The following is a 14,160-nucleotide window of genomic DNA, read 5'->3' on the forward strand; positions in this document are numbered from 1 at the left end:
CCTGAAATCCTCTCTCGGTTGGAGGGACTGTAATACCCGGACAGCACCTCGAGGGACGCTTCCAATACTTCTATTTGCCATTATCCCACCAAGCTCCAGGGGGCGGTAGCTACCCTTTCCGTCCTCTCGGCCTTCCCGGCAGCAGCCCCACGGCTCTCCTTCCAATCAGCGGAGAGCGACGCGCGTCCTTGAGGAAATGACGGCAGTTCGAGTCCGGTGGGGGCGGTGGGAGCGATGAGGGAACTGAGACGGTGGTAGCCGTTGTGTGAAGATGGAGGTAGGAACCTGAGCGTTAAGAAGGCTGGCGAGAGAGTGCGGCCGACCGAGTCGAAACAGGCGGGAAGCCGGGCGGAGAGGCTGCTGATGGGAGGGGCGAAGGGAGCCGGGTTTGGAAGTGTTGTCAGAATGTCGGGGACAGAATCCTTCGCTCTATCCTAGTTCCCTACTCCCCCTAACTTATCCCCGCGGCTTTCTTTTGGTTTCCAGTTTCCCGGAGGAAATGACAATTACCTGACGATCACAGGGCCCTCGCACCCCTTCCTGTCAGGGGCCGAGGTGAGCACGAGCTGGCGACGCTGTGGGGGGAGGGCCTGAAGCCGCGGTGGGGTAGGGCGGTGGGGAGGAGAGCGCGGACGCCCGGGCCGGGGGGCTGGGAACTAGGGGCCGCGATTGGTGTTCAGAGGACAGTGGCAGCTGCTTCCAGAACCTATGAAGACTAAGGGGAAGGCCGGGGAAGCTGCTGTCATCAGAAAAGCAGGACTTTGGGAAGAGCTAACCCATTTCAGAGTGATTCTGGATTGGAAGACAGGGTGGAATTGTTTCCTTTCATTGGGGAGAAATAACTACAACAAGGTAGGGGGGCTCACGGCGGGAAGAGATTACTTCAGCTAAAGAAATTGGGGTAAGCGAGGAGTTTCCTTAAAGGGTTCACTGTGAACATGTGTTCTTGGAACTATCTCTGTTGCAGGGTCTTTGTTTCACTTAAACTTCTACTCGAGGGTTGTTTTTGTTTTGTTGTTTTTTTTTTTTTGAAGTAGTTATGTTTACCAACAGGCTTGTTTTACTAGTGACAGGATGAAAGGAAATAGTTGCCGGGAAACATGGAGTTGAGTACATGTGTTTGTTTGCCAGTGACTCAAGAGTTTGGGCAGGTTACTTCACCTTTGTATGTCACAGATTCTCTGGCTGTCAAATGGCTGTAAAAATAGTTTCTTATGATGTTGTGAAGTAGGAGTAATGGTTATGATGAGGTGCTTTAGTAATCTGTGAAAAAGCTTTGCTTCAAATATTGTCATAATATAGACACAAATCCTTATTTAGGCAGGGTGAAATAGTAAGATTTGGAACAGAAAAAATAAATTTCCTGGTCTTTGAAAAACTTGTCTTGAGCTTTCTAGAATTGGGGGGGGGGGTGAGAATTTTTAGTACTTTTTTTTTTTTCCCTAAAGTGATGTGAAGCACTTGCATCGGTTTTTTTTGTTCGTTTGTTTTTTGTCCTAAGAATTCTCAGTTGCTGTTGAGTAGGTTTATCCTGTATTAAACCTTAACATTTTCATGGATGAGAATTAGATTGAAAAGGGACAATTGATAGTTTGATTTCTTTATTGCCATTATTGGTTATTGCTATTCTCTTAAGGAAGGGAAGGTGTGGCTCAAATGAACAACAAATTTAGAAATGATATAAAACTAAATCTTTTTGATGCTTTCCATTCTCATTGCCATTTTCTTCTGAATGCTGTCTCCATGATTTTATTTCATTATTTGGAGTGTTACAAATCTCACATCGACCTTATCCACATGAATGTGCATCATTGCCAATTTCTTTTCTTCATTTTTTAAAAAATTATTTATTTATTTATTTGACAGAGACACAGCAAGAGAAAGAACACAGACAGGGGGAGTGGGAGAGAGAGAAGCAGGCTTCCTGCTGAGCAGGGAGCCAGATGTGGGGCTCAATCCCAGGACCCTGGGATCATGACCTGAGCCAAAGGCAGATGCTTAAGGACTGAGCCACACAGGCGCCCCTCACTGCCAATTTTTTCTGAATTAGATTTAAATTTAGAGTGTGGTAAATTTCACACTGGCCTCATAAAGAAACTCTCCAGGTTTGAGTCTATCCTTTTTGTATGTGTTTTTATAACTTTAAGAAATTTAAAAAAACAATTTTGCCAAGAAGCTCACAACTAAAGTTCAGTGTCTTCCTTTAGCTTAGGTCTTTGTTGTAGCTAACAATTCTCATTATAACTTCACCGTCCCTTCCCCTCCTTTTTTTTTTTTTTTTTTTTTTGCTTTTGACCTTTATTTCAGTTGGTTTGTGGTTTTTGTTGTGCCTGGTCTTATTGTGAACCACCTCCAATATAACTTAGAACTAGGTAAAGGTGATATTAAATTTTTCTTTTAGAAAAAGTTTGAGTTTCCTTGCAAGAAAAAAAGATGTCCAAAAATTCTAACAATTAAAAAAATTGAAAAATTGGAGTTCATTGAAATTAGAAACGTCTTTTCATCAAAAGACATCATCAAGAAATTAAATAGGTACACCATAGACTGGGAGAAGATATTTTAATACACATACCTGACACATACTCAGGATATATCGAATACTTGTAATAGAGTAAAAAACCCAATTTAAAAATAGGCAGAAGATTTGAACACACACTTCACAAAAGAGGGTATCCAGATGAAAGAGTGTCATCATCACTCATCAGAGGAATACCAGTTAAAATTATAACGAGCATGACTATATACCCACTAGAATGGCTAAAATTAAAAACAATTACAAGATTCGGCAAGGATTCAGATAACTCTTAACCATTCTGATTGAAGTGTAAATTGATTCAATTACTTTGGAAAACTAGCAGTATCTGCTAAAAATGAACATATACCTACCCTGGGACCCAGCAATTCTACTCCTTGATGTAAACATGAGAGAACTGAGTGCATATATTCACCAAAAACATGTATGTTCACGGCAACTGTACTCATAATAGCTAAGCACTGGAAACAACCCAAATGTCTCTAAACTGGTATATTTGTAAAAAGAGATACTACATAGCCATAAAAAAGAACATGAACTACTAATAAATGTACCTTGGGTGATCCCAAAAATATATTATTGGGATGCCTGGGTGGCTCAGTTGGTTGAGCGTCTGCTTTTGGCTCAGGCCATGATCCCACTGTCCTGGGATCAAGGCCCAAATCAGGCTCCTTGCTCAGCGGGAAGCCTGCTTCTCCCTCTGCCTGACACTCCGCCTGCTTGTGCATGCACTCACTGTCTCTCTCTCTGATAAATAAATTAAAAATCTGAAATATATATATATATATATTTGAGTAAAAAGCCTGACATAAAAGAGTAGACACTATATAAGTTCTTTTTTTTTTTTTAATAAATATAGGGAATAGACAAAGTGAAAATATGGTAATAGAAATCAGAATAGTGGTCCCAGAATATTGACTGGGAAGGAGTATGACAGAATCTTTACAGTGATAGAAAAGTTCTTTATCTTTGATCTGGGTGATGGTTAATTGGATGTTACATATGTAAACATTCTTTGAGCTATACACTTTACTAAAAATTTCTAAGGAGTAAGTATCCAGAGAGGAATGCTTAAGATGTGTTACAGCATTGCCTGAGACAGGAAAGTTCTACTCTCTGAAGGGAGTTTAATCTTTCTGTTTTCCTCATTCTCATTGGCTCTTATACAATGATACTGTGCTTTCAGCACTTTCAGGAAATAATATGAAGATACCTATTTTTAATTAGGAAAAGTACTTATAATATTAGAACCAGTTAATTATTTCCAGCTAAATAGTTAAAATGTTCACTACTATAGCATTTTTTTAAGAAGAACAATGGATTATCTTAATGACCCATTGTACCAGTGTAGTATGAGTAAATAGGTATTGGATTAAAATAAATTTCCTTAAAATGAGTAATCTACACAAAGTATTTAAAGAAATACTGGGTTGTATGTTTTGGCATGGGGAAATAGGAAAAGTGGGAAATCGTGTTTTTGTTTTGTTTTGTTTCATTCTCTAAGTAGGTGAGCATCCTTGTTTATAAACTGTAATTCCCGAATTGTTTCCTTCCTTAAAAATGCCCAGTATTTAACAGAGAAGGAAAAGAAGCCTGAATGAGAAGATAGCTACATCATCTTGTTTTCTCCTGGGTCAAAATCACTTATTTTTACCTGAATATCTGCTACAGTTTTTTTTTTTTTTAAGATTTTATTTATTTATCAGAGAGAGAGAGGGAGAGAGAGCGAGCACAGGCAGACAGAATGGCAGGCAGAGGCAGAGGGAGAACCAGGCTCCCTGATGAGCAAGGAGCCTGATGTGGGACTCCATCCCAGGACACTGGGATCATGACCTGAGCCGAAGGCAGCTGCTTAACCAACTGAGCCACCCAGGTGTCCCTATCTGCTACAGTTTTATATCTGGTAGAGTATGATCTAGTTATGTAGCAGATCCACTAAAATAAAATAACTAGATATTCGTTATTGGTTTTTCCTCCGTAATCATTTGTGGTAATAAAAGAGCTTTAGAGTGAATCTCGTGTGTATTCTAGCCTCTATTTTACCCTCTGTATTCTTGATCATTGCTATTCTTTTACTTAGGGAAGAAACAAATAAGCAAAACCACCCCCCCCCTCAAAAAACAAACTTTAAAGCTATGGATACTGAATAACAAAGCTGTTTCCACATTCCAGGGGGTGGTGCATAGAAAGAATGCCTTGTTAATTGGATACAATGGAATCTCTGCATGTCTGAGTTTTTAGTGTAGTCCATGAGAGCACTCCAGACGGTTTATGAAGGGTAGTCCTCTGCAGAACACTGTTCTCTTGTTTTGGATATGAATTTTTACTTTTTCTCTTCTCTTTACCAAATAGTATCATTTTCATATCTTGGCAGAGCTGCTTTTTGTTCTGTTAAGCAGAAAAGGATAGGCATCTTTTGCTTTGTCAAAACATTCTGTATCTTATAAAAATTGAAAACTAATATCATACAGCTATTTTTTTTTAAGATTTTATTTATTTGAGAGAGAGTGAGAGAGAGTCCAAGAAGCAGACTCCCCGCTGAGCAGAGAGCCTGATGTGGGGCTCAATCCCAGGATCCTGAGATCACGACCTGAGCTGAAAGCAGAGGCTTTAACTCACTGAGCCACCCAGGCACCCCTATCATACAACTATTAATCTATTACAGTAAATGTTTACCCTGATCCTTTTTCCCATCCCCATAACTTTGTTTGCATGAAAATTTGGTAGAAATGTTTGTTCTCGCTTGAAAAATCTCACATGAACCTAAACTGAAATTTCAGAAAGAGTCACAAACCTCAAGTTCAGAACTTTCACGCAAGAATCATGAGCTATGTACTGAGAAAAGTTCAGTTATTGGGAAGATTTTTAGTTTTTCCCATCAAGAACTGCTTGCTCCTGTTCCTTGTACCACTCTAATGTCACATCTCACACAACTACCAAATTTTTTACCATGTTAAGTAAAATAGTAAGGATCTTGGAAGAAGGAAAATGTAGAAATGAAGCGATCTATATCTATATATATCTTTTTTGTCTTGTAGGAAACTTTTTTCAGTTTGCCAATGTGATTCAGAGAGAGATTAGGCATTTCACAGACATATTTTTTTTCTCCCTAGTTTCTGCCAGCTGGAAATTTCTTTCTAGCAATGTCTTTATTAAAATAAAAATGGTGGAGCATCTGGCTGGCTCAGTCAGAAGAGCAGGCGACTCTCTTGACCTCAGGGCTGTGAGTTCAAGCCCCATGTTGGGTGTAGAAATTACATAAATAAAACTTAAAAAATAAAATAAAGTAAAATTGGTGATTTTTTAAAAGATTTTATTTATTCATTTAAGAGAGAGCACAAGCAGGGGGAGAGGAAGAACCAGACTCCCAGCTGACCTGGGAGCCTGACATAGGGCTCCATCCTAGGAACTGGAGATCATCACCTGAGCTGAAGGCAGAAGCTTAACCATCTGAGCCACCCAGGTGCCCCTAAATACGGCGATATTAATGAGACCCTTTCTGGACCTGTAATAACCTTGAGGAACTCTTAAAGAATGTATTGTTTAATCATGAGGGGAAAATATGGGTAATTACTGAATTTGGTCTGAATCAGTTGATATTTACTATACCATGTGATAGGTTGACTGAATTTAAAGTTTCTAAAATTCTAATTATCTATAACTGATTATCAGGTCATAAGTTAATAATAATTAGGATGTTAATATTAATATTAATTAATATTAATAGCAATAATTAATAGTTATTAAAATAACAATATAAGGAGAGTACTGTTACAACTCTCATTTTATAGATGAGGAAGACCCTTTCAGAGTCCTTTAGTAATTGACAGAGCTAGAACTTGAACCCATATGTCTCTGACATCAAAGTCTTTTGCAAAGTCTCTTAGATAATGCTCTTGCTACAGATGTTGCCATTTTAGTTTTTTAGTGTCAAAAAGGAACTAGCATTTACTGTCAGACATTGGTCTTTTAGCTCCATGAATGTTCACCCATTCAGTATAGAATGAGTCTGTTACTGTAGTTGAATTCAAGGAAGGAATTGGGTTTTATGGCTAGCTGGAGTAATCTTTTTCTTCTTCTCTGTTGCAGAAAAGGCTCTGTGAGAGCAAGACTAGGAAAGTTAGAGAACCAGTTTGCCTTTTGGCTGTAGCTCTTATGAAGATTTTTCTGCTCAATATTAACCTTGACATTGTTGGGTTTTCCAAAAATGCTGTACAAATGGTAACCTTATTTGTTGTTAATGTCATGATTTCTAAGATGGAACTCTTAAGTGTAGATATCTTAGAAAAGGATATTGTTCCTGTGACAGTACCTTTTAGAATTTGTGTCAAAGGAACCTAAAAACAGTAGTCAAAAAAGTGTTCATTGTCTGGCTGACAATGAATTTTTGTTGACTAATAGTTCAGGTGTATAACTGCAAAATAACTGTTGTCAATTAGAATCTTTCGAGAGTTTTTAAACATAGTAGGCAAAACAATTTATAAAGACTGGGTCCTTACAGTGCTGAAAAAGTGTCACTCATTAAAACAATAAGTATGATAGGACAACTGAGATGGCAAAGATAAGAAACTGAAAACTGTGATTGATTTTGGCAGCCTTGTATATGCCATATGAACAAGGGTATTAAGAAGGAGAGCGGTGTAAGGCGGGTGGAGGGTTAGGTGAGCCTGGTGGTGGTTATTAAGGTGGGCACATATTGCATGGAGCATTGCGTGTGGTGCATAAACCATGAATCTTGGAACACTGAAAAAATAAAATTAAAAAAAAAAAAAGAGAGAGGTTTATTTGTAAAATTAAATAGGTCCTAATAAATTGGTAACAAATATAGGATCCAGAGGTACGCTAAGAAACTCCAGTACCCAGCCATGTTCTCCACTTAGCAGTATGCAGTTCCTCCTCTTACAACTAACTTTTTTTCCCCTTTTTTCCCCCTACAGACATTCCATACACCAAGCTTGGGAGATGAGGAATTTGAAATCCCACCTATCTCTCTGGATTCTGATCCCTCACTGGCTGTCTCAGATGTGGTTGGCCACTTTGATGACCTGGCAGACCCCTCCTCCTCTCAGGATGGCAGCTTTTCAGCCCAATATGGGGTCCAGACATTGGACATGCCTGTGGGCATGACCCATGGCTTGATGGAGCAGGGCGGGGGGCTCCTGAGTGGGGGCTTGACCATGGTAAGGGGCAAGACATTATCAAGTTTACCCAAGCTCCTGGGCTTGGTGGTGGTACAGGAGATAAAATTGACTCTCTCTTCCCTAGTACACTTGGGTATTACTTGGTTCTCATTCTGTGTTTAAAGGCTCACAGGGGAGCCTTCAGGGGAAATGAAGACTTCGTTTCCCCTGAAGGATATTTAATCATTTTAATCGATTTTATTTGAAAAATGATTTAAAATTATGAAATGTCCAGTGTTCACCCAGATATGAAAAGGACTGTGATGGGGAAGGGTGTTTTTTTCACCTTCTATAATTGCCATCACATCCTAAGATTAAAATGTGTGTAAAGAAAATGTGAGTGTGTTAGCTGGCATGTTGAGAGTTATTCAAACCCAGGCTGAACCAAATGTATTAATTGTGAGTTAGTATGTTATAAATCAGTGTATTGGGCTTCCAGCACATTTCATCAGTAGCACATCTTCACACTATATTTGATGCCAAAAATCTCTAACACTGGCCTACTCTTGATTGCCTGTGTGTTGCAATTTTAAAAAACCATTATTATAGGAGAGTACAGGAAGGAAGTTTTTCTTTAAAAAAAAAAAAAAAGTTTTTCTTTTTTTTTACCCTATGTGTCATCACTACCTCCAGATTACTGAATAATTTATTTGTCCTTTCAACTTGTCCATAATTAAGACTTCTCTGGTTATTTTTCATTATTTTAGAACAGGCTTTTGAGTACAAAGAAGTTGATTTTAATAATTTCTGTACTTTATTAAAAAGCTTAATATATAGATAAAGTATTTGATGTTTAGTCTTTAAGTGATCATACAGTCTGGATAAGCAAAGGTTATAAACTGTCCTGAATTCAGTGGGGGGAAAGAGTGGTGTTTTTTTATATTTAGTGTTTAATTAGTCCTTCTGCTTCTCTCAGGACTTGGACCATTCTATAGGAACTCAGTATAGTGCCAACCCACCTGTTACAATTGATGTACCAATGACAGACATGACATCTGGCTTGATGGGGCATAGCCAGTTGACCACCATTGATCAGTCAGAACTGAGTTCTCAACTTGGTTTGAGCTTAGGGGGTGGCACCATCCTGCCACCTGCCCAGTCACCTGAGGATCGTCTTTCAACCACCCCTTCACCTACTAGTTCACTTCATGAGGATGGTGTTGAGGATTTCCGGAGGGTGAGGCATTCCCTGCCAAAATCAAATCTGCCATGATATTCTGGGATAAAACTCTTGGCATACAGAGCCTACTCAGTATTATTTGCTCCTGCCCTGCCATGTCCTCTGCCTTTTTCTGGGTATGGGGTCCTGCCTCTCAATCTACAGTTTATAATGCTTTCCCCAATCCCCATTCTAATTGGTCCTCACATACTTTACTAATGTCTTAATCCTATTGCCTCTCTTTAGCATTTCTGAAAATTCCATCCATATGCCTAGTTAGTTCCCCCACATAAAAGTCCTTTTCTTACAGTTCTCCAGACATGACACTTCCCTCTTTCCTTTTGTAATTCTCTGTTTTCTCCCTTGCAGCAACTTCCCAGCCAGAAGACAGTTGTGGTGGAAGCAGGAAAAAAGCAGAAGGCCCCAAAGAAGAGAAAAAAGAAAGACCCTAATGAACCTCAAAAGCCAGTTTCAGCATATGCTTTATTCTTCCGTGATACACAGGCTGCCATCAAGGGACAGAATCCCAATGCCACTTTTGGGGAGGTTTCAAAAATTGTGGCCTCCATGTGGGATAGTCTTGGAGAGGAGCAAAAACAGGTGAACAAAACATGGAGGGACTAGTGGGTAGTGAATGTCCTAGAAGTTTTTAAGTAAGGGGATAAAAAACTTAAGTTTTCTTTTAACTTTTTAAGTTCTTATTTAATATATTTTTTTTAAAGATTTTATTTATTTGACAGAGAGCACAAGCAGGCAGAGTAGCAGGCAGAGGGAGAGGGAGAAGCAGACTCCCCGCTGAGGAAGGAGCCTGACTCAGGGCTCGATCCCAGGACTCTGGGATCATGACCTGAGCCAAAGGCAATCACTTAACCAAATGAGCCACCCAGGTGCCCCCAATATAAACTCTTTTTTAAGTAGCATTCACATAACATACTTTGCCTTAAAAGTTATAGCCATCCACTGAATCCAGAGTGCACATCTAAACGTTATTAACAATGTTTATAAAAACACTGAAATCTAATTTAAACACCATTTTTTTTTCCATCTGTAAAATTAGGCCATTCCTTGGTAAATTGCATCTCTAAAATCTACTAGCCTCAGTCTGAATTTAGACTTTAGTTTATGGTTTTCCTATCGTCCTAGTATAAACTTTAAAACTATAGTTAACTCTCTGAATTTAATATGGATTTAAAAAATAGGGGCACCTGGGTGGCTGAGTTGGCTTAAGCATCCAAATCTTGGTTTCAGCTCAGGTCATGATCTCAGTATCATGAGATTGAATCCCACCTTGGGCTCCACACTTCATGTGAAGCCTGCTAAAGATTCTTTCTCTCCCTCTCTCCCCCCACCCCTCCCTCCCTACTATTCCTCTCTCCTTTGTTCTAAAGAAAGAAAGAAAGAAAGATTATACTATGTAAAGATACAATACAGTTAACACTGAAGATGGCTATAATTAACATTGCCTAGACTCCCCAGGTCTTGGATCAAAGTGAGTCTGCTACTTAATATTTGGAACAAAAAGCTGAAATTTATAACTACAGCATTTATTGCTGCTCAACAGACCACAAATTTAATAGCTTTAAATAGTGGCAGTTTATTGTTTTTCATGGTCATGTGAATTGATTAGATGGTTTTTCTGATGTTCTTGCCTGGGCTCATTCTTGTGGTTGTAGTCAAATGACAGCTGGTATGGCTGGCCAAGGTGACCTTGTTCCCATGTGTGACATTTGGTGCTACTTGTTGGCTTTCCTGCTCATTCACATGGCCTCTCATCCTTCAAAAGGCCAGACTGGCTTCCTTATAGCATGGCAGACTTAGAGCAAGGCCTCTCTGTCACTTTAGCCATTTTCTTATGTCAAAGCAGTTCACAGAGCTATCCCAGATTCAAAGGACAGAGAAATAGGTTTCAGCCCTTGATGGAAGAAAAAGTACACAAGATGGGAGGAATTCTTGTGGCCATCATTGCAAATAATTTGCCACATTCCTTAAGGGAGAGTATACCCATTAGACACAGTGACAGGCTAAGCAGACTATTGATTTTATATAGTGTTTGGATCTGAGATTTTTTTTTTCGGTTATAAAAGTGGGCATGGGTTGGTGTTAACTCTGGGAGCATCGTTGTTCTGGCAAGACTTGCTGATTGGTTGACTTTCAGATGCATGGTCACTGTAGAGTCGGTTATGGAGACTGTCTTGATTACTAGCTTCCAGAAGTATATTCACTAAAGAGTTGTGCCAGTATTTAACTGAGATGAACTGTCATTCGTTGATAAATAATAGAGAATTATTAGTCTTTTCTAGGAGTATGGGGACTTTTTAAACAGTCTCTCCCTTTCCTGTAGGTGTATAAGAGGAAAACTGAAGCTGCCAAGAAAGAGTATCTGAAGGCATTGGCTGCATATAAAGACAATCAAGAGTGTCAGGTAAGAGGGCTACTAAAAGCAATAAAAAGATTTTTGGAGCTGTTTATTAGCAGTTACAAGAAGTAAATACTACCAAAAACCTGTGGGACCTGTAATTTTATGTTGTATTAAAAGTTTAAAAGTATATAACAGGTTTCCTATTGTTTCTGTCACAAACCTTACCAGTTTGTCTTTCTGAGTTTATCTCCATTATTTACAATTACTCCATTGTTTACTCCCAGAATTCTTTTCTTTCTCCCACTCTGTGATGTATCTTTTCTTGGGAGGTGATTAGAGTGAATATGTTCTGGGGAGGAGAATAAATTTCCCAATGGCTGTCTTTATTTCTTTTGGGTCTTTTAGGCCACTGTGGAAACAGTAGAATTGGATCCAGTGCCACCGTCACAGACTCCTTCTCCACCTCCTATGGCTACTGTTGACCCAGCATCTCCAGCACCAGCCTCAACAGAGCCCCCTGCCCTCTCCCCTTCCATTGTTGTTAACTCCACTCTTTCCTCATATGTGGCAAACCAGGCATCCTCTGGGGCTGGGGGTCAGCCCAATATCACCAAGTTGATTATTACCAAACAGATGTTGCCCTCTTCTATTACTATGTCTCAAGGAGGGATGGTTACTGTTATCCCAGCCACAGTGGTGACCTCCCGGGGGATCCAACTAGGTCAAACCAGTACAGCCACTATCCAGCCCAGTCAACAAGCCCAAATTGTCACTCGCTCAGTGTTGCAGGCCGCAGCAGCAGCCGCTGCTTCTATGCAACTGCCTCCACCCCGACTTCAGCCCCCTCCACTGCAACAGATGCCTCAGCCTCCCACTCAGCAGCAGGTGACCATTCTGCAGCAGCCTCCCCCACTTCAGGCCATGCAACAGCCTCCACCTCAGAAAGTTCGAATCAATTTACAGCAACAGCCGCCACCTCTGCAGATCAAGATTGTGCCTCCACCCACTCTGAAAATGCAGACGACCTTAGTCCCACCAGCTGTGGAAAGCAGTCCTGAGCGGCCTGTAAACAACAGCCCCGAGGCCCATACAGTGGAGGAAACTTCTCCTGAGACAATCTGTGAGATGATCACAGATGTAGTTCCTGAGGTGAGCCTATTTTCAAGTCTTTCTCCAGACCAGTGGAAAGGTAGAATTATTTTGGTTGACCCAATAAAAGTGGAGGTTGGTACTAGCATTTAATGTCTGGCAGCCAGGAGTTCCTGTAGTAGGAGTTCCCTGCGACTGTGACTTGTCCTACCCATGATAATCTGTAGTGTTCTTGGTGAGAAACATTTAGGAGGGTGGTCTGTCCCAGACCACTTAACTACACAAAAGTCCTATTGCAAGTTCTATGCAAAAGGATACAGCCTGAGCACAGAGTTATTTTTCAGAGGTGTCTATCCAAGGATCCTAAACTTTGGAGATATAAGTTCTTCAGTTTCTCCTACATCTCTGCTGGTTGGCTTAATGTTTTAGGTGGGGGATGGACAGGTTGAAAAAAATTGGTTCATATCATGGAGTCCTTCCAAAGAGACATAAACCGATGCCAGTTACCCTAGTTTTAATCTGTACATCACCAATAGTCTCTTTAAGATTTTATTTATTTATTTGACAGAGAGCGAAAGCACAAGTAGGAAGAGAGAGGCAGGCAGAGAGAGGGGGAAGCAGGCTCCCTGCCTAGCAGAGAGCCCAATGCAGGGCTTGATCCCAGGACCCTGAGATCATGACTTAAGCTGAAGGCAGAGGCTTAACCCACTGAGCCACCCAGGCAGGCACCCCACCAATAGTCTTTCTAAATAAAATATGGGCCTGTTTTGAGACTCCAGATCCACAATTAATGAAGCAATCATTTAAAGAAAAATAACCCCTGTCAGCTGGAATCTGTGACTCTCCCAAGGTCTTTCCTTTTTTTTAATGGTGCATTTTATCTTCTCTTAGCCCTCCCAATCCTAGTTGAAGTAAACCAGCCTCTACTGACACCATACTTTGGACATTTTCAGGAGTATTATTCAAGTGTGGAATAAAGTCAGTGATAAGATTAAAATTAAGGAGTACTGGGGCACCTGGGTGGCTCAGTGGGTTAAAATTAAGGAATACTAACTAGCATTCCTCCAACTGGAAGAATCTTTATGTCAGTCTAAAACTGCATATAGAGGGGGAAACCAGGAACTCTTTTATAAAAAAACTCTGCCCCCCTGTGATCTCTCGGTGACTAAGTTGGTTAAGCACCTGCCTTTAGCTCAGATCATGATCCCAGTGTCTTGGGATTGAGTCCCATATTGGGCCCCTTGCTCAGCAGGGAGCCTGCTTATCCCTCTGCCTGCTGTGGCTCCTGCTTGTGCTCTGACAAATCACATCTTTAAAAAAAAAAAAAAAAAAAAAGGTGGAGGGCGCCTAGGTGGGTCAGTTGTGAGCATCTGCCTTCGGCTCAGGTCATGATCCCAGAGTCCTGGATCGAATTCCACATTGCACTTCCTGCTTGGTGGGGAGCCTGCTTCTCCCTCCCTCTGCCCCTGCTTGTGTTCCCTCTCTCTCTGCCAAACAAACAAATAAAATCTAAAAAAAAAAAAAAAAAACCAAAGTAAGTAGCAATCTAATTTGTCTTTGGTGCTCTCTTCCTCTCACAGGTTGAGTCTCCTTCTCAAATGGATGTTGAATTGGTGAGTGGGTCTCCTGTGACACTCTCACCCCAGCCTCGATGTGTGAGGTCCGGTTGTGAGAACCCTCCTGTTGTGAGTAAGGACTGGGACAATGAGTACTGCAGCAATGAATGTGTGGTAAAGCACTGCAGGTGAGCTTTAGTTTCCCTTCTTACAATTCAGGTACTCCTAAATTAACTGTTGGCAAAAAGGGTAATCCTGAGTATATAATCAGCATCACCTTAGGT

General features: G+C 40.5%; 1 protein-coding gene across 2 annotated transcripts in view; it reads left to right on the plus strand.

Annotated features, from left to right (window-relative positions):
* Positions 1 to 160: 160 nt before the first annotated feature.
* The window catches only part of TOX4 (TOX high mobility group box family member 4), a 15,290-nt gene continuing 1,290 nt past the window's right edge, over positions 161 to 14,160 (plus strand). Inside the window, exons 1-8 of one of the 2 annotated variants that reach the window (XM_032857028.1) lie at positions 161 to 277; positions 487 to 555; positions 7,471 to 7,713; positions 8,630 to 8,890; positions 9,242 to 9,472; positions 11,214 to 11,294; positions 11,637 to 12,380; positions 13,901 to 14,064. In XM_032857028.1, the coding sequence (XP_032712919.1) occupies positions 272 to 277; positions 487 to 555; positions 7,471 to 7,713; positions 8,630 to 8,890; positions 9,242 to 9,472; positions 11,214 to 11,294; positions 11,637 to 12,380; positions 13,901 to 14,064 (1,799 nt within the window). In that variant the 5' untranslated portion in view covers positions 161 to 271. Of the gene's footprint in view, positions 278 to 486; positions 556 to 683; positions 853 to 7,470; positions 7,714 to 8,629; positions 8,891 to 9,241; positions 9,473 to 11,213; positions 11,295 to 11,636; positions 12,381 to 13,900; positions 14,065 to 14,160 lie in introns of those variants that run through there. The other variant, XM_032857027.1, reaches the window with a different exon arrangement.

This window comes from Lontra canadensis, unplaced genomic scaffold (genome assembly GCF_010015895.1).
Source record: "Lontra canadensis isolate GAN:19392208 unplaced genomic scaffold, GSC_riverotter_1.0 scaffold12, whole genome shotgun sequence".
Lineage (NCBI taxonomy): Eukaryota > Metazoa > Chordata > Mammalia > Carnivora > Mustelidae > Lontra > Lontra canadensis.